Below are 19,836 nucleotides of genomic sequence, written 5' to 3'. Positions count from 1 at the left end.
TAAGAATTATACTTGAGTAATAGCAGCATGTTTGAATTTAGTGAGTCTAGGTATTAGCATTCCTCACGCTTTCAGTATGTGCTTTTGATTTTAAAGAAGTTTGACTTTTTATAGCGTTTTCATTGTATCTCTGTACTGTAGGTCCTCTACTTTACCACTTTGAAAACTTGGCAAATGAGCTTTCTATAGAATTAAGCTACGAGGATATAAAAAATGTTATACTGCAGTATGGATTCCATATAGAGGTAAGAAGGTACAGTTTGGACTAAGCACTATTTGTAGAGACCGGTCAAACTCCTTCAATAATTTTTTACCTTAAAGTTAGTTCAAGCTAATGCCACAGACTAATAACTTTTAGGAGAGGTAAATGTGTGTAATTGTGTTGCAAATTTACATCCGTCATTTGTTGAAAAGTGTATATAGATGGACTTAAAAATCAGTGGGTAGTAAATATATAGCATTGTCTTTCATACTAAGAGAAACTTGTATAGTGCTTGAAGAGAGGGTGTTTTGAAAACTTGAGCTTTTTTTTTCCAGGTGGAAAAAGAATCTGTACTGTCAACTTACACTGTGAATGAACTCTCCATGATGAAATACTACTATGAATGTGTGTTGTTTGTGGTGAGAAAACCAGAATAGGAGTGGTTTAAATAGGTTAGTCAGAAAAAAAAATGTTGGCTTGAATGCTAGAATCAAAAGGAAAATGGACTGAGTGATGTGATGTCTGGACACAACCTCAAATCAGTGGTGCCTTCTTATTCCTAATAAGATTTAGATAGTGTCTATTTTCTTAATATCTATGTTGCTATCCAGACATGTACTATGCCATGCATATTTATACTATAGTGAAAATGGAGGAGGAAATGTTTGCATACACTGTCTTTATGCTTTGGAATGAATTTAAAAACAAAAACGTTTTCTGGGGTATAAAACTTAATGTTCACCAGGATCAGGCTAGTTTTCCATATCTGCTGCCTCATTTTTCTCAGATCCATAGTGATTTCCTTTTTTCTGTGCCTGGAGGTACTTAATGTACTTTCTGTGTCACGTTTAGAAAAGTATTTTTAAACATACATTTAAAATTACAAAATCTGAAATGGTCGAAAAGTGATAATGATTCTGGACAGATATAATAACCAACAGAACTGTTACAGTGTTCTCTGTGAAACAAAAAATAGGAAGGAAGTAGACTATTGTTAAAAATTCTAATTTTTGCCTGTACCAGTGTTAACAGTTTTATTGACACACAGAATCGGTAGGCAGTTTGAAATACTCTTGTGAAAGTGGACAACCGAGTGAAGAAGAGCAGCATGTAACAGGAAAGCAGTATACTAACCTCAGTTCAGGAATAAACCAGTTCTGATTAGTCTCTTAGTGTTGAAATTGAAATATTGGATGATTTGCAGTCTTAAAAATTATTGATTTTTGAGTCACCCACTTCCTGCTTAAGCCAAAGTTTTAAAGGTGTAACTAACAGAAAGCTCTTCTCTTTCTTAAAGATAATAACAAAGCTGAGCTATCCATGCCATATATCTTAATTGTGACAGAAAAAAATCCTCCTTTCTCAAAGGAAAAAAAAAGTTGCTAGTGAAAAATAATGTACTGTAACCTCATGGCTTCATTATCTGAGTCAGCATATGCAGAACAATTAGCAGACAATTTCCTTGTAGCTTTAGGCACTTTACCCATGCTACCCTGGCTTACTTCTTGGTTCCTTATCCTAACTTTTTTTCTGGCTAACGAGGCTTTGGTGGATATTTATCCTGGCTGAATCTTCATACAAGAAAAGCTGAATCTTCTGTCACTCAAGTTATATAAATAAGAAAACATTAATAATTACTGTACTGAGAGGAAGTGTCATGGTAGCCATTTGTTTTCCTAATGTAATGTATTGGTTAATTTCAGTACCAACCTTCATCCTTACTCAGAACTTTCTTTAAAATGTAAGAAGCTTGTAGTAAGGAATCAAGGCTGTTTTTAGTATTTGGACGTAATAGGACTGGACAATAACTTGTTTAAATGCTTTTCATTATTTCTAGTCCCTTTTTGCAGGGTGATGTCATAATCACTTTAATAGTTCCATTATTAACTAATGGATTTTTCCTGTTAAGGCCGGACATTTGTGCCTTCATTTCTAAGCCGAAAGTTTAAATGGAGGAAAAACACAACTTTTCTTTTTTTTTTTTAATACTTTCAACACTGCATATGAAAGAGAGTGACCTTGGATGTTCCAGTACAATGCCTTTTTCTGCTCAGAATCCTTATTGAGAGCAAAGGCTTCTGGACTACAGAAGTTTTCAGTTAGAGCTTTACTTAAACAATCTATCTCTTCTTCCTACGCTGTACCACCAAGATTTAACTTCATTAATCAACCCTGCTCAAGAACGATATTTAAAGCTGAAACACAGCTATTACAACTAGATTAAAAGAAAAACCCTTGAGCACCTTTAAAAGAAAGAAAGAAAAAGTCTTCAGTTACTTTCATTTTCTTATTGTACTATTTACTCTGTTTAATGAATGGACTTCAATTTCTGGTGATGCTTTACCTTCATTTTGACTTTTTTTTTCCCTTAGATAAAATGTGATTAGTATTTTATTTGGTTTTCCTTGAATAAGTTCTTTGAAATCAGACAAAGTTAGATGAATGTTGATTATGCAGTTGTTGAGTAGCTACACCTGTAATATTGCCCAATTTCTGCCTCTTAACCAGTCTTTAGTTACACTTGAAGTGTGGTGTTTTTTACAACTAAGCAACTGAACTCTTGCATTCTGGCTGAAATGTCGGTATCCTTTGTTCTGTCGGTTTTGTTCTTTGCAACAGCACATTGTCGCAAGTGCCATTTTTTCATTGGTTTAGGAAATGTTTTTATTTACTTTTGTCATGTATATAGTGATGTGCTTTTATTTCTCGCTTGGAAAATGCCAATTTTCCCCCATTGTTTTCCTTCTAATGTATAACAGCTGCATTAACAGTTGGAAGCCGAATAATGTTGTGAGTAAGTTGTATGAGTTAGTGTTTTACCTGCGGTCCTATTTATGAGTTTTTACAATTCATCATTTGTGTTTTATTGATGGGGATAATTGTGTGTTATTCAATGTGATCAAACTCTTCCTCAGTTGTGTACGCAGGGGAGAAAAACGCTTAAGCTGTTTGTCAGCAGGAGCCGAGACAATTTAGGTCACTATTAAACTGTACGTGGTATTGAGTGTAAAATAAAACGCTGCATAACCTTCAGCGTTATTAATTCTTTATGGGGAGTAAGTTTGACATGTTGAGTGTATTTTTATTCATATGAGGCTCAGGAGGGCAAGAAGGGCAAGCCTGGCGTCCTCCGCGTGGTGTTTGTGACGCGCCCAACGGCCGGACGGCACGTTGCGCCCTGAAGCACCGCGCGCTGGGGCCGTTGCCTCCCGGGGGGCGGGGCGCAGCAGCCGGGCGGAAGCGCCGCGCGAAGCCGCGGGGGCGGGGCCTGTGGAGCACCGCCCGCCCTTGGGCGTCACCGCGCGCTCCTCCTCGCGGCGCCGCCGGCGGGCAGCGAGGGGCACGCGCATGCGCTCTGCGCGCGCGGCGGCGGGGGAGGCGGTGCGTGCGCGGCCGGGGGACGCGCGTGCCGCGGAGGCGGCGGCGCCGGTGCCGCCGATGGCCAAGCGCGGCGCGGAGCCGTTGGTGTGTCACGTGCCCTGCAAGCGCGTCCTGCGCGAGCCGCCGCCGCCGCCCCCGCCCCGCGCGGCCGAGAGGCGCCCCCGGGCCGAGGCGGCCGCTGCCGGCCCCGCCGCCGCTAAGCGGAAGCTGGAGGAGGCCGAGGCGCCGCCGGGAAAGCGGCACGGGCTGCGGGGCGGCGGGCCCCCCGCCGAGCAGGGCGGGGACGCGGCCGCGGCCACGGGGCGGCGGCGGCGGCGGGGGGCGGCGGAGGCGCAGGACGGGCGGACGGCGGAGGGAGGCGGCGGCCGGGGCAAGGAGGCGGCGGGCGACGAGGTAACGGGGCGGCGGCGGCGGCCTCTGGCGGCGGCCGGTGGTCGCAGCGCCTGGGTTTTAATTTTCTCCTCCGTTTCCCCCCGTTCTGCGAAGCGAAGGGGCGGGCGCCTCTCGCTGTTTTCGTGCTGGCTGTCCGGGGACGCCTGCGGGAGCGTGCTCCGCCTTCGGTCACACCCCCCCGGTAACCGGGGAGCCCCGGGGCTCGGCCTTCAGCAGCCGCAACCCGAGCTGCCGCCTGACGGCAACCGCCCCCTGAACGGCGTGGCCAGGGGAGCTGCCTAAAGACGAGGCTGATCGGCGAGTACACCGCCGGGTGACAGAGTTTCTGGTGGCACAGCGCGCGTTCTTACCCCCGGCCTCGACACTGCTCTGCGCAGCGGGCTAGAAGATACTGAGAAGGTTCTAGTCGTGCAAAAGTAGAATGCTGAGGCTAAACACCATGCCTATGTAGAGGGCTGACGCACGTAAACTCACCCCCCTCACCTTTGTTTGCCTTCCCAATACAAGAAAAGTACTTAATCCAGTAATTTTGCAGTAGCAGAAAGTCTGATCAGGTCGGGACTAATCCATCTCATCTAATCTAACCAGGACTTCAAACTAGCTTGACACCCTAGTTTTGAGGAGATTGGTCCTTTGACGGCATAACGCCTCTTTAAGATTTGTGGCTTTCTTTTGTTAGGCTTTTCCCCCCCTCTTTTTTCTTTCTTTTTTTTTTTTTTTAATTATTTTCTGGATTGTAGAACTAAGGCACGAAGGAATTGAGGAAAAAAAAGTCATGAAAATTAAACATCCCTTTTAGGCTGTTCCTTTTAAATACAAGCTCATCTTTTTGGAAAAGAAGACGACAAGCCTCTTCTGAAGCAAGCAAATTAAACTACTCGAACAAAGTTGTACAGGAGAGTTTTATTCCTTCACAGATATGATTATGAATTTTGCACTTAACCCTGGTTCAGGTTATTAGGTATAGTTATGTAAGCTGTAGGTGTGGTAGGAAGGCAGTAAGGAAGGCTGTGTGAGTTTCCACACAGTAAAAAGAAAGGGAATACTTCCTGAAGTAATTCTGTCAGACTCCTTTACTATACTTTTATATTTCTCCGTGTAAAATATTTTTATAGGGCTGTGTTTTTAACAGTTTGCTTCCCTAGGTAAAGTATTGTTCGGAAGGGTCCCTCTCACACTCTCTCATGGTTAATAGCAGGCAAGCAGTGTTTCTTTAATCTTCTGCATGTCCAGCCTGTATATTTTGAAACTTTCACAAAGGTAAATACTTCTTACGATGATTTTTGCACCTTTCTGAAAACACAGCCGTAGGTTGGCATTATTCTTTGCTGTTTTCTGGTGTGTGTAATTTGTTACAGTAATTACCATGGTCAGGATACTGTTAATTTCACACTGCTTTTGTTAAAGGTGATTAGAGTTAAATTGGCCAGAGAAGAAATGCTATGTGAGTTATATTTGCACGGATACTTGCAAATATTTGCAACCAGATTTGGGAAATTAACTGCTTAAAAATAAAACAATTAAATCCATTAAAGCTGAGCTTTTATATCTCTGAGCTTGTTATCTACCTACCTAGCTAGATTTTTTTCTCAAAATGTGTTTTAAAAGATATTTAGGTGAACGGCAGTATTTAATGCTTTCTTTTGCATTTTATATATTAAGGTTGAACGTTTGCTCCTGTCTCCTGTACTCCTTTGGCTTGTTCATTTTCACATTGAATCTTGCTGGAAAACAGAAATAAAATGAAATACTGCTGCTCTGGAGTCTTGAGTACTCATGAGATTAATCCCATATGTGGTCTGAGTCCAAAATGAGAGACTGCATATCTTTGTGGTTATGAGGTTTTGCGTTATGTCTTTGAAACAAAAATTCTGTCATTACCCAGTGCATACGAAACAGCTAGCCCAGAGGTATTCTGACTTCAAGTACTTGGCTCTCACAATGTGAGAGGTAACGCCTTATTAACTACTTAGATGTAAAGTTGAGAATTCAGATTCAACATGGGGAGAGCAACAGGTTCTGGAATGGCGTTGCTGGCGGTTGTTTTCAAGGAAGATTTTGGTTATTGTTTGTTGTTAATACTGTGCAGTATAAAAAGTTAAATTTACAGTAATATATACGTGTGCAGCTACTTTTAGTTTGGTTTTCCTCCAGTTTCCCTATCTTGTTAACATGGCACATTTATTGGTTTTGGTCTCAATTCCAGTTAATTGGAACTTCGGTTCTTTAATCTTCTGTGAAGACAATATGTTCTTCATTAGAAAATTAATGTGTTAGGAGAAGAACTCTACAGGCATACAATCATCCTGTTGCTATGATCTGTCTTCACGTTTCAAACCTGTTTTAATACTACAGGCCTTTAATAATGCAGGTTTTGATGGTAAAAACAGGCTACCTACTACAACAAGCTATAGTTCGTGATAGGTTTGTGTCGCAATGAATAGAAAAATGTTTCTTCAGATTGAAAGTATGATGAGTTTATGTATTATTTATTATTAAGGAAAAAAAAGTACATTCTAGTAGCTGAGAAGGGTTAGGGCCAATTCTTACTGGGATTTTTTTAACATTGCATTGTTTTCTTATTCAATTGCAGAATCAGCAGACAAAGCATGAACTTGTTCAAGAGCCATGCCAAAACAGTTATGCCAGTGTAGTCATTAAAACTGCCTTTTTTTGGTAACTGTTTGTGCTGAGATATTAAAGTAAAATGTTTAATAATTCCGATTGCATGCAAGGAAAAATGCAAACCAATATTATATAGAACTGCATTATTTTAGGTCTGTGGCTGCATTCATTGTTTCTATACACCAGGAGAAGGTACATGCTCAAGACCTAAAGAACAGCTTGAAAACTCCTCTTCACAGTTTTTACATTGGTCACTTCTATAGACACATGCACAGATTGGCCACACAGTCTATAAACTTTGTTCCTTGTTTAACTCATGGCATACAGTTATAAGCAAACTGTGCTTCCCAACTGAGATTTAAAAAAAAAAAAAAAAAAAAAGTGGTGTTGGAGCCTTACACCTTCTGAGTAGTATAGTAGATAAGTGTATATTCCTCACAGGTTTTTCTTGTGTGACTTAACAGTTCCTAAACTTTCTCATCCCTGGCCCCTAAAGAGATCTTTTGTTTGTTTGTTTGTTTGTTTTTCCCAGTGTATACTTGAGTACAAAATGTAGATACAGAAAAGAAGACATAGAATGAGGTAGAATAGTTAAATATGTTATTCTGAATACCAGCTTCTAAATGTGCGTGAAATTTCTATCCCATTGTGAGAAGAAAAAGCAGTGAACAAGTTCTCTGTGTGAAGTACAATAACCGTGTGGGTTTTTCAGTGTCATTCTAAGCTAAGATTTCCAGTTGAACAAATGGATGGAGTTACAGAGGTGATTCCAAGAAGTGATACGGTAGTTCTTAGCAAGAATATCTGAAAGGACAAAATTATGACATTTTCTACAGTACTTCCCTTAAAAATAGCTAATATTTTTTTCTTACTATGTTTTTATTTTCTAATAACATGATACACGTTAATGTTTTGTTGCCTTTTTGTTTATTTGTCTGTTTTCAAAGCAAGAAGAAGAATTCTGTCAATATAACTCATTCCTGTATTGGAGAACACCGTTGCCTGCCATTGATTTGTCTGATATTCAGAACCTAGATGGAGAGACTACACCTGCAGATAAAACTCCTTCAAGGACGGATACCATGGAGACTGAAATGGAGACCTGATCAGTTGTTTCATAGTTGTGCATCTACTTGCAGAAAGCTTGTTTCTGTCTGGATTCAGTATTTTCTGCGTGGGAGAAAAATCAAAGTGCTTCTGTCTTTTTGAAGAAACAGTGTTATGTTAGTCTGCAAAGGCAAGTCTGGGTTGTCTAAGTTGGTGGAATAATCACTGTTAGGTACTCACCGATAAGCTGGCTGGAGACCTGAGTCTACCTATCCTTTGTGAAGGAGGCTATGTTTGTCTAGTGAGAATGCCTGAAATCATGGCAGCCAGCTAAAGGACAGCTACAGAACATTAGAAATTCTGGGTGTGATTGTAAGAAAAAGTTGGGTAAGTTACATATGGAAGGGAAATGGAAAATCATTTTGCTCATCCTGAACAAAAAGTGTAACTATGGTACCCGAATGTGAAATACTTATCATGTGAATTTATCATAAAGCACACAAACTGTTGTGGTTTTTAGTGTGGGTTTTTTTCAATGTAATAGTTAAGCCAAAAAATAGAAGTCCACCAAAACCAGACAAAACATTCCCTTTTCTATGCAAACCAAAAATGAGTGTGTTGGGGATGAGAAAGGAAAAGGGGATCTCTTCTTCGGTAAGCTGTCAGTGTTCTGAACGTTGTTTCACATTCTTCTTGTGATCACTCAAAGCAGTGGCAGCTAACTTCCAAGTTTTTGGTCCATTCTTAAGTTAATGTTTTTCCCTATGCTTTGTGACATTATACTATTTGGTAACGTTGAAATGGCAGCTGCATGCAGAGATGTCATGAAAAGTTAATGCAATATAAAATTACCACATACACTTTATCAGATCTGACTGAGGTTTATTTTTTCCAGAGACTATGGATCTGCAAAAGACTTTTTTTACAGGAGTTCGATGAATTAGTGCTTTTTGTTGTGAAATATGAAGTTACTGCCTATCCTTTTGTTTAATTTATTTACAGGTTAAAAAACAATTAGAAATACCTGTCTTCAATAATAGATTGAAATTTAAAATTGTATTGGCAGAGTGTCAGACTTTGCAAATGTGGTTTGTCTGTAGTTATAGCTGACCTCATATTTTTACTGGAGTCATCTTTGAATAAGAAAACTTCTGTTTTTTAATTTTATTTTTAATAATGTATTTGTTAAAATGTCAATAAAGTTTTGCCTGTGTGTATTTGAAAACTTTGGATCTGTTACTGCTTGAAGTTTCGGATTTTTTCTTAAGGTTGTTCCTGCTGTAGTTTTGTTCTGTTAGGACTTTTTACTTAAAATAGTCAACTTGACAGCCTTCTTCGTAAACATTTCAAAACTTTTTTTTTCAGTATTTGTACTGTAAAGTACGTACTTTTTTGTTGTTTATTGGTTTTGATTCTTAGGGTCTCTGAGTCAACAGAATAAAGGACGAGGCTTACTAACTCAAACATTGCATAGTACTTGTTCAGAAATGCTTCTAACTGCTATCAGATTAGCCAGATACATATTTAAAACACCATTTATATTGTGCACGTATTTTATTACTATATTTATCATAAAGTCCAAATACCTCAGCTTGTTCTTAAGAGACACTTTAAAAATGTCTTTATAAACAATCAGCCTCTGACAAGAATGCAACCACTATTACATGTTTACTGTAACCAAGGAAATTAGTGAGGAAACAGGTTTATTCATTTGCTGATTTTTTTTTTTTTACCCTAGCTAATATACTGCCTTCCCATATTTGCAACACTTCTAATATTTCACAACATTCAGCGTTTCTTGGGATCCTCTATTTTGTGTTGTCATCTTGTATTTATGCAGATATACTGTAGTCATTTAGTTTATAATCTCCTTCCTTGAAGCTTCATAATATCTAGTGCATCCTAGCAGTAGGCTGCATTTTAGTGTTAAAATCCATCTCTCCTTTGCCTGGTATCTTTGAGATGGAAGAGATTTTATAAATGTTGTTAATATATTTCAGCACTTCTATAACAAAATAAGTCCTTTAAAAGTTAGGCTTGCGCTATGTTGTAGGCCATCTATTTACTTAATTTGCAATTATGCTGTAGGCAAGCACTTTCCTCTCAGCTTGTTCCAGTCCTGGGCTCAGGGTTATGGGGTGGAATGTTACAGGTACTTTCAGAGCTGATTCATTTTTTCCATTCATCTGTTAGCTAGCAGTGGCAAATTTAAAGGCCTTGGAAAAGCTTCTGAATGAGTCTGAGAGTGTGGGTTATATAAAAGACTGGGCAGAGTAAGAGGGAGTGATGTTAGATTACATAAGCTTTGCACTAGAGCTGTCGGAAGGCATAATCAAGAAATATTGCTCAATGTCTGGTGTCTTCAGATACTATATGTCACTGTGGGCTGCCAAAATACTGGCCTTAACTTCTGGCTACATTTTTCTAGAGAGCTGTTCAAGTGTTCTAAGTAAACTTAAAATGTTAATTTGCTTGTACTTTCATAGGCACTGAGAGGAAAGTGTTCTTGTAATTAACAAGCACAAAGAAATTCTAAGACAACTCAGGAGTAGCATAATATCTACCAACTGAAATTCTTCACATTATGAGTTCTTAAACATTCAGAAGAAAATTGTCTGTGTTCTCTCCAGGTAACTGGGAGTTTGCCTTTCTCTAAAATTTTCATCTCTAAACGGAAAAGAGCAACTGTCAGGAAGAAAATGTACAACGAAAACTCAGAGATCATGTAGAGGTCTTTGATAAGTTGGTAAGGGTTGCATGTGGAGCAGCACAATCAGGGTATGGGAATACTAATGGGAACCAGCTACATTGCTCCTTACACCTCCTCTGAAATACTTTTCACTCCAGCAAGGTCATGTTACCGGCATGTCTACCTGTGTAAGTTTTGTGTCTCATTCTAAACTCAAGGCTTGTTTTGAAAGGTTTTACTTGTGTTATGTGAAGGCCTGCGCTGGTTTGTATGCGCTGACGTTCTGTGGTTCCTACGATAGACAAACCTCCAGGAGAAGGTCAGGCCGAATGACGTGAAACAGGCTGCATTACTGACTGTGTCTGATAAGAAGACTCTGGTAGAAGGAAAGGAGGGGGAAAAAAGGGAATGGAAGACAGATGATGATGAATTAGGAGGGCAGCAAATAATTGCAGGCAGCTGGCCAGGAGAGCAGTGGCATGCAGTAATTTCGGTACTGGCTCCACCCTCAGCACAGCAATATATAAAATAATTTGAGTACAGCAATCGACAGTAATCTTACTGGTTTTCTCATTGTTTTGGCAGTTATTTGCTTGAATTTAATGGACATTAAAGAATACGTGCACATATGTAGATAGTTGGAAGATCTTAGTGTAGAACGTAAGAGTGCAAATATGTGTTTCCAAGTGGCATGAAAGACAGTTTGTCTAGTATTTGGTGGCTAATTCTGTTTATGGCAGATGCACTGTGGGGAAATAACACATATTTTTATGAGAGTATCTGATGATAATTGCAGTAAGAGGTGTTAGACTGCACAAACTAATAGGTATGGCAAAACTTATTCAAAGAAGCATTTCAAAATAGCTAGTATGCTTGGGCTGGTTTAATTATTTCCATGCCTACAGTTATAACCTTGACTCTAGGTGGCAATACACATACACAGTAAACTACAGTGATCTGGAAAATGTTTTGGGTATGCTTTTATTCTGAACTGCTACTGAACATTCGAGCAGTGACATCATGAATGCTAATCATTTGCTTACCGCGATGTATAAATAAAGGCACATCAACGTGTTCCTGACTATAAGGCGACACAAGGTCTTCAGCATAATTAGAGTAGAAAAGTTTTGCCAAGAGTTTTTGGTTCATCTCTTGTTTCTACCTTCCTTCTCCCCCACCCCACCAATAACTATTAATTTAAACACATGGGAATTTGTTGTCACTACTTCTTAGCGCTGTTTCCATTAGTTAAAATTGGAAAGCAAGCTTTATCTGATTGCATGTTGGATGGAAACCTCAGTCTGGAGCTGAAGGCTGCTTGAAACGCATTGTTAGACATGGGGAAGAGAAAGGTAAGTATGCTAATTCATAAGAAACTAAGTCATGGAGCAGTGTTTAAATGTTGGCATGTAGGTAACAGTATGTTGGAAATGCATGAGGAAATACCAAAGGGTTTTTCCAGTAGTCATATTAAAAGGTTGTTTATTTAAAATCCTGATTTAAAACTTTTCATATTTTAGAGATTTTGAATTTGGTACAGCAAACAATACATTTTAATTAGTGGCATTTCATTTGTAAGCACACTCGTTAGTAAGTATGTTTTAAATGCTCTTGGTCAGAAATACAGCACCCTACAACTGAATCAGTCATGACTTTTTAGTCACTTCTAAGGACTTAAAAACCATTGTTCTTTCTTCTCTTAAAGCCATATGGATCATACTTTTGTCACTACTGAAGAATGAAATAGTTTCCTTGTTACTGGTATGTTACCATTCTCAGGGGAAAAGTTGTGAAAGGAGGAAAAGTCATTTTTTGTTTGTTACTCTATTTTCCTTTTTAAGAATAGTTGTGATAGATGGTAATGTTCCAGATTTTGTTTTGTCTTATTTTATAGTAGTAAGTTTATGAGAGGAGGGATATGGATTGGCTAAACAGTGCATTTTTCATCTTTCTTATATGAACATGAGGGGTTTATGTTCAGATTGGAATATGATGAAATAAGTGTCTTACAAAATACAAGACTGAGAAACAGAAGTAAATAAAAATAGTATCATACTATCTTCAGTGAAGTGTGAAAATTTTCTTCATGCAGAGATATGAATGGAAAAGAACAACTTTACTCACTGTTCTTTTGCACAGATGAATTTTGTAATCTACTTCATTCATTTGTGCAGTGCACAGTGCTCTAATTAAATAGGAGCACAATAATTTATTCCACAGAATCTACTCTTAAGTATCAAACGTGCTCTCTGAAGCCTGATGCGAACTAAAAAAAAAAAAAAAAAAAAGGATATTTCAGTGCTTCAATTTGTAGAATATGAAATACATATTTAAATTTTCTTTTACTTTCTGGCATTTTAAAACAACCAATTTTCCTTTGAACTGCATAAAAACCGTGTAAGAAATAATTTGGCAGTAAGCTACCAAAATCCTGTGTTTTCGTGATTGTCAGTTGTAAACTGCAATGTTTCTTGATCAGACGATCATAAAATGTTGCACGTGTTCCCCTTAATAGTTACTGTTTTTCTGCTTTTACCTTTTAGGAATTAGAGAAAGCTTCTGTGTCTGAAAACAGAAAAGCACATTTTAGACAAACATCTATATTTCCCAGTGTATAATGTGCAACTATAGAGACAAAAAAGACAGAGGAGGAAATAAATTACAGCTTCTCTCTGATGGAATAAAAGCCTTGATATAATACTGAAGCGTAGCTCTGAAACAGAGGGGAAGGAATGAGAGGGAAAGGAATGGCTAACAAGCAAAATTGTTTACACCTTGGACATTAGTAGTAATATCAATTCTGGAGTGTAAATATAAAAATGTCGTAATTTCTATGACACAGCAGGCTTCTGTGCATTGTTTCTCTTATAGTCCATACATACAATGTGCATACATACAATGGCCAAAGCACTTTAAAGAAAACTTTGTCAGCAATGTCCCTTTGCATAAAACAAATAGGTACTGAGTGTGCCTACTTGTTTTTGTGCAAATAGCAGAAAAGGCTCTCTACCACTTCTCTGAGCTGTGAGACGGAGTCTCATACCCACATTTAAATGCTTTCTCGTCTCCCATTTTCTGTTGTGCAGCTTAGCTGTGAATATCCTGGATTTGTCAGCGCTAACTACTCCGCTCTCAAATCTTTTTCAGATTTCTGTTTTATCTTTGGTTGTTTGGTCTTGAATCATTCTGAGGCCAGAATTGCTAATTTTTAAAGACCGGTCCTTTCAGTTCAACAATCAAAACAGTCGTACTCAAATTTCTTAGACCACATTGCCTGGTGATTTTTATTGTCTATCATTAACTTGAAGGGCATTATCAGATTCTCCTTCTTAGTAAGGAAAATTAGAAACACTTTAAACCTTTAAAGTTTAAAAGATGTAATTTCAGGGCAGCTCACAGGAGTAAGCAGTAACTTAGCATTTATGAAAGCTGGCGTTATTTTTTTTTTATCTGAAGTAGTAAAGGAAACAACAGTATTTTTAATGTGTCTTAAGAAAATGAGGGCTTATCTGATCACATAGTATGTTTTTAAAAAAAATCAGTCACACCACTTTGTTGATGCAACCAAACTTATTTCCTCTCCTAGGCTGATCTGCTTTTCCAAGTATATGGTTATTTATATATATTTACAATAAATATGAAAATGCATAAAGTATTTTCATATGAGGTAAGCACTTCAGAGGGTGGTTTCAGTTGCAAATACTGATTTCTATGGCTTTTAAAGCTACTATTCAGAAGCAGAATATAACAATTAGCCAATGCTTTGGTATAAAAATAATGTAAATGCAGATTGTTTCAGAAACCGATGGCTGGCACATAGAAGAAATCCAAAACAGACTTACTAATTTGCTGAATACAAGATAGCTTGAATTTACTCTGCTGTCATAGAAATGTAGGTACCTGAAAGTGAAACAGTTAAGCAACCAGCAACAGGCAAGTTAGTCAGTATGAACACCGATGATACGCTGTATTTCTGTGATACAGTGTGTAGCAGCTTCTCAAAACAGTGTGGAAGTGATAATGAGTATATCAGAGCCCTGCCTACCTGATACAAACATCTCAATGTTTTTACGTGGGGCTTCTGCCGACTGTTTTGCTGCATGCTGCTTTCAGTGGAGAGGGCTGTAAGCGATGACCTGCAGACCAGATCCAGCTCAAAGGATGGCTCCGTATGGTTGCTAGCCTCTCACACCATGGCCTTGCCATCCGTCTGTGGCATGGAGACCCGTTGCCCAATAAATACAATTGCTAGGACATTGCCTCTGAAAAGAAACAGAGTGCCTGTGACAATCAACAGCCAAGCGTTTTGGATTTGCCTGTCGAGCAGTTGTCAATTGTACCTTGAAGGCACAGTGTGGAAGTGTGACCAGCTCTTGAAAGACTTGCCTGGGACAATACTGTTCTTTGCAAATCAGCCCCATTGTTGCACTGCTGTGGCCTTAATTTCTGCACAGACTGTTCCAGTTTGACAGCATGCGTCTCGGGTATCTCTAGTTTTTCCTCTTGCTTCCAGCCATGGGTCAGAAAAGGACGGAGTTCTTTCTTTGTGAAGTGATCATTGGGTGCTCCCTGTCCATTATGTGCTGTTTAACCCTTTCAAAATAAAGAGGTCATGAAGAGGTCATGTAGACAAGGTTGTTCTTTTATGTTTTTCTTTTAATTTTCCTAGTCTGAAGCAGGAAGTTTTTTTGTTTTGTTTTGTTTTTCCCCTTTCCTCCAAAGTTTGAAGTATTTGCTTTGGTACATCTTTGAGTGCCAACACCAACACAAACCTCCATCCTGTCAACTATTTTCCTTAAAGGCTGTGTGAGGTAGATTTACTGTGAAAAAGAAAGGAAAGGAGATTTTGAAAGTTGTTTTAAGATGAGGGTTTCAAAAATCCTGGGGTCACATCTGAAGAAAATCTCACAGAAGAATCCTTACACCTGATATTTGGCACAGGCCAGGGAGCTGACAAGTCAGAATTCCCGTATATTAGAAATCCTCTGAAAGGGGAAAAGTTTGAAAAATCTGTTAACTAAGCTGAGGGATGCAAGGAATGATGAAGCAAATTGAAGAGAGGCAGTGTTCCCTATGACTGCTCTACAAAATATGTTATTCTTAGAATCAGACATTGTGTTAAGGCTCAAGAAAGGCTCCTCAGAAACTTAGAAAAATTTTAAGGGGTTACTGTTTAGCTAAACAAAATCACCACATGAATCATCTAATGCTGAACTAAGAACATAAGCTGAAGTGGTTATGCTTGGGACATTGCATCTTCCTCGGGCTTGAGAGAACGTTGTGGAGGGATCAGTGGGAAGGGATTATTTTCAAGAGATGGAGACTACTACATATTAAAGCTGCAGAACATACTCCTACGTGGAGACCTCTTGGGGCTTCTTCACTCATTTTCCTAACCCTGTTCAGAAAACAGAATAACAGAGACCAACAACATGATCTGAAATGTTATTTCTCAATTCCAGACAGTGTCATCATGCCTTAGGGAGCAGTACGCTGGTTTCTCTGAGGCTATCACTAGAAGCACAGAAACTATAACAAGAAACTAAACCATACCATCACATTTTGTTCTTCCTTGCATCTGTGCTGACTTCAAAGGTATTTACAGAATTTGCTTTGGGAGAACTGATGATTGGATAATTTATGAGTGTGACCATCAAACTGACAAAACCCACCACACTACATTCCTGACTACTTGCAGACTCCAATAAGAACTTTTTTAAAGTCTTTTTTTCCCCTCATAGAATAAATTCTGCAGACAATCCTATTGACTTTGAATAACTCTTCATTCAAATACAGTGATGCCTGAACTATTGTGAAAGAGTCTGAGCTGTGTTTAGATATCAGTAAACGCTTGTTGCAACAACTGAATGATCTGACTGAGAAAACACCATAAACTCCAACACTACATGACATGCTGGCTGTTTATGTTTCAACACTCAAGACTGTCATCTTTCTTCCCTTCTGTTGAAGAACATGTATCATGCATGTGAACTAATAGCTGGTTGATACTTATATACCTGCCTGGGTTGTGTCATCCTTAAGTTGAATGAAAAAGCAGTTTATTATTAATGAGGGAAACCATGTTCCCCTTCCTGGAAAAGCTTTTGTTGTCAGATCAGTTTCTGGAGGTGGAGATCCAGTAACAAGTGATGTTCCTCATACTGGGAGTTTCTCGGGGTCCATACTGGGACCAGTACTTTTTAATATTCTTATTAATGACATAGACAGTGGGATTGAGTGCACCCTCAGCAACTTTGCAGGTGACACCAAGCTGAGCGGTGTAGCTGATACAACAGAGGGAAGGAATGCCATCCAAAGGGACCTGGACAAGCTTGATAGGTGGTCCCATGTCCCCTTATGAAGTCCAACAAGACCAAGTGCAAGGTCCTGCAGATGGGTCGAGATAATCCCAAACATCAGTACCAACAATGTGATAAATGGATGTAGAGCAGCCCTGCAGAGAAGCACTTGGGGCTATTGGTGAATGAAAAATCAGATATGGCCAGCAATGTGTGCATGCAGCCCTGACTGTATCCTGTATCCTGTACTGCACCAAACTGTATCCTGGGCTGCACCAAAAGAAGTGTGGCCAGCAGGTCGAGGGAGGTGATTGTTCCCCTCTGCTGTGCTCTTGTGAGACCCCACCTGGAGTGCTGCATTCAGCTCTGAGGCACCCATCACAAGATGGACATGGACCTGTTAGAACAAGTCTAGAGGAAGGCCATGAGGATGATCAGAGAGCTGAAGCAGCTCTCCTGTGAAGACACGCTGAAGGAACTGGGGTTGGTCAGCCTGGAGAAGAGAAGGCTCTGGGGAGACCTTATAGCAGTCTTCCACTACTTAAAAAGGGCTTATAAGAAAGATGGAGGGAGACTTTTTACAAGGTCATGTAGTGATAGGACAAGGGGTAATGGTTTTGAACTGAAAGAGGAAGACTTCAGATATAAGGAAGAAGTTATTTACTCAGTGGGTGGTGAGGCACTGGCACAGGCTGCCCAGAGAAGCTGTGGATGCCCCATCCCGGGAGGTGCTCAAGGCCAGGCTGGATGGGGCTTTGGGCAACCTGGTCTGGTGGGAGGTGTCCCTGCCCATGGCAGGGGGGTTGGAACTGGATGATCCAAAAAGGTCCCTACAAAGCTAAACCATTCTGTGATTCTAATACTAGTATGCAGTGGCAGCGTGAGAGCAGAGTTACTACAATCAGACCTGGAATCATAGTTGCATATTCACATACTCCGAAATAAGCAATAAATCATGACTTAAGATCACCCCAGAAGGTTGCCTATATACCCTATGAATTAGAGGTGAAGACCAAGGCAGATTATTCTGTTCTGTTGTCATCCAGAATCTCCATTGTTAATAAATAAATAAATAAATAAAATGTTAAGTTCTGTGTGCTATAAAGAAATGTAGCCCTGTCTCTGCTGCATTGCTGCTACAGTGTGATAAAGCAGCAGCTCAAACAGTCATCATCTGATAAATGTGTGCTCTCTGCATCTGCTGCCAGCCTTACTGTTGGGCTAACTTATGAGATTTCTTTAGTTATGTTGGAAAATAAAAGTAAATAAGCCAATTGGCAGGCTGATTTGTTGATGAGGATATGAGGGTACAGGGTAAGAAATCTAGTAGCAGTCTTGAGCAGTTCCATTTCTTGCTCCTCTCTTCACTGCTTCATGAGTTCTTGAAGATCTGCTAGCATGCCAAGGAAAAGGTAAAAAGTTGAAAAAATTGTAGGTGTTCTTATGAAACGTTATGTCCTCTGTGTTTGGAGATGATGAAACAATGAAACTGGGAGTTCCCTGGAGAAGATTTGTGCATAAGATGTAGATCAGTTTTGCCTTTTTCATTCTAAAATCTGGACATTCCTTCAGAAGATCCTGCCTGATTAAAACTGGTTGATGGAAAAACATTTTAATACACCTGCTGGATAGGAGGTATGATCTAACAGAATGCAGTGAATAGAACAGACAGTTGGGTGATATCACTTTACAGGCACCCCAAGGAACGAAAAGAAACAAAGCCACCCATGTTTTGGTGAAAGTTTCTATCAAGTGTATTATCTTCGTTTAAGATCTGTTTTCGGTAGAAGATTCTTGGACTTTGAACAAAATGGAAGGTACTGCCTGAATTATTGCAGGCATACTTTGACATGTGTGCTTTTCAATTGCTTAGGACTGAAAAGTAGGAGGTGCCAGCTATTGGGCATCCAGAACTGAGCTGGCTTCACTGCTGCTGAAGTAACAGTCTATACACTGGGAATACAGATTTTATGAAAAAAGAAGCATAAAGGATGGACAAGCAAGATATCTCTGATCTTAAGGTAAGTCTGTAGAAATAGAACTGATAGTCTATGGTAGGACTGCAGGAGAAAATACATGAGCAATTCTGCTTTCTAGAGATAACATGATAAGAGTCTATGATAGTTCTGTAGACTTTGACCTCTTAAAATGTCTGTTATAAAACACACCACAAACGTTTTCATATCTGTGAAGTACTAGGGAATTTGCAGTGTGAGACTTGGTTTGCAAGGCTTTGTAGAACAGATCTTTAGGTCTTTGTATTAGATTACAAATGCTGAGTCTTGATTCTAGGGAAGACAGAATTTCTTGTGTCTGAATTTGCACAACTTAGAATGACAGTCAGAGGAATATGTTCACCTCGCTGTGTTCCAGTCAAAGTCCGGGGCATCTGCATGTGCTGGTGTACAAGTATTTCAGTTTTCTTACAAGGTTCAGATTCATACGAAGACTGGGCATGGTGACAGCAACTGATACGTTTGCCTGATATGTCCTATTACAATAATGCTTTTTATTTCATTTATGAACTTTGGTGAAACTAGAAGATGGAGCTGAATTGAAAATAATTTAATATATTAAAAGGTGAAGCAAAAAAATAAAAATAAAAAAAAATAATACGCTGTTTATCACCTGCTAAAATTTCTAGGAATGTGTTCTGTTCTTTGAAGCTGTAATGCTTTTTTAAGGGCTACTCTGTAAGAAGTGCAACATAAGAAGTCTAAAGACAAAACAGAGGCAATGTCAGAAGCATAACATTACGTTTTGCAGGGGGCTGGAAACATGATTTTATCCTCCCTGTCTTTGGAAAAACTGTTTATGTTAACTCACTGCAAAGTTTAACAGCTGACATCTCAGAAGGCCCTGAGGCACGCTCCAGGCTGAGCAGGCTTTTCTGCTCTGATTTTGGGAGCTGTTCAGCCCAGGCACTCTGTGACCTGCTGCTGCTCGGTGCTCTGGGTGGGTCTGTTCCTGGCCTCCTGCCCAGAGGGGAAGGAGATGGCCTGGTCTGAAGGCAGAGCACTCCTATACAGGGGGAGGGAGAGCTGGACACCGAGGAGGAAGATGATAATTGGCTGAACGGTGAACTTAGAAGTGGAGAGACTGGAAAATGGAAGAGAAAGTGGAGGGGAAATACAGACAACATCCAGGGGCAGGCTGGCAGCTCACAGTTGGAGCTCACAGTTAACAGCACAGCACAACTG

At 39.6% G+C, this 19,836-nt stretch overlaps 3 protein-coding genes across 5 annotated transcripts in view; all 3 read left to right on the top strand.

The window, feature by feature from the left end:
• CARNMT1 (carnosine N-methyltransferase 1) overlaps positions 1-3,235 on the top strand; it is a 31,580-nt gene extending 28,345 nt beyond the window's left edge. Inside the window, exons 17-18 of the mRNA XM_083817140.1 lie at positions 142-245; positions 538-3,235. Of these exons, the coding sequence (XP_083673266.1) occupies positions 142-245; positions 538-639 (206 nt within the window). The 3' untranslated portion in view covers positions 640-3,235. The remainder of the gene's footprint in view (positions 1-141; positions 246-537) is intronic.
• A 141-nt stretch (positions 3,236-3,376) lies between these two features.
• Positions 3,377-8,873, top strand: LOC310889512 (uncharacterized protein C9orf40 homolog). Of its 2 annotated transcripts, XR_014576595.1 has the most exons (3): positions 3,377-3,976; positions 4,070-5,236; positions 7,549-7,683. XR_014576595.1 is itself a non-coding variant. In XM_083817078.1 (2 exons), exons 1-2 carry the CDS (start codon positions 3,551-3,553, stop codon positions 7,705-7,707), a joined length of 585 nt encoding a protein of 194 aa, XP_083673204.1. In that variant the 5' UTR covers positions 3,536-3,550; the 3' UTR covers positions 7,708-8,873. The 2 variants fall into 2 exon arrangements, 1 of the variants encoding a protein (XP_083673204.1); XM_083817078.1 differs by lacking the exon at positions 4,070-5,236 and having other exon boundaries at positions 3,536-3,976; positions 7,549-8,873.
• A 144-nt stretch (positions 8,874-9,017) lies between these two features.
• Positions 9,018-19,836, top strand: part of LOC310889510 (transient receptor potential cation channel subfamily M member 6-like) — an 84,849-nt gene continuing 74,030 nt past the window's right edge. The window contains exons 1-2 of one of the 2 annotated variants that reach the window (XM_083817075.1): positions 9,018-11,689; positions 18,510-18,657. In XM_083817075.1, coding sequence (XP_083673201.1) covers positions 18,628-18,657 — 30 coding nt within the window. In that variant the 5' untranslated portion in view covers positions 9,018-11,689; positions 18,510-18,627. Of the gene's footprint in view, positions 18,658-19,836 lie in introns of both variants that reach the window. The other variant, XM_083817076.1, reaches the window with a different exon arrangement.

The sequence above is a fragment of the Anser anser genome, assembly GCF_964211835.1.
Source record: "Anser anser genome assembly, chromosome: Z".
Lineage (NCBI taxonomy): Eukaryota > Metazoa > Chordata > Aves > Anseriformes > Anatidae > Anser > Anser anser.
Note: the sequence above shows the minus strand (reverse complement) of the source record. Positions and strands in the feature narration are given on the sequence as shown.

Excerpts from the sequence above, each read along its gene's own strand:
- LOC310889512 (XM_083817078.1), top strand. The coding sequence starts at position 3,551 with ATGCGCTCTGCGCGCGCGGCGGCGGGGGAGGCGGTGCGTGCGCGGCCG. Across the intron at positions 3,977-7,548 it reads AGGAGGCGGCGGGCGACGAG|CAAGAAGAAGAATTCTGTCA; the intron begins GTAACGGGGCGG and ends CTGTTTTCAAAG.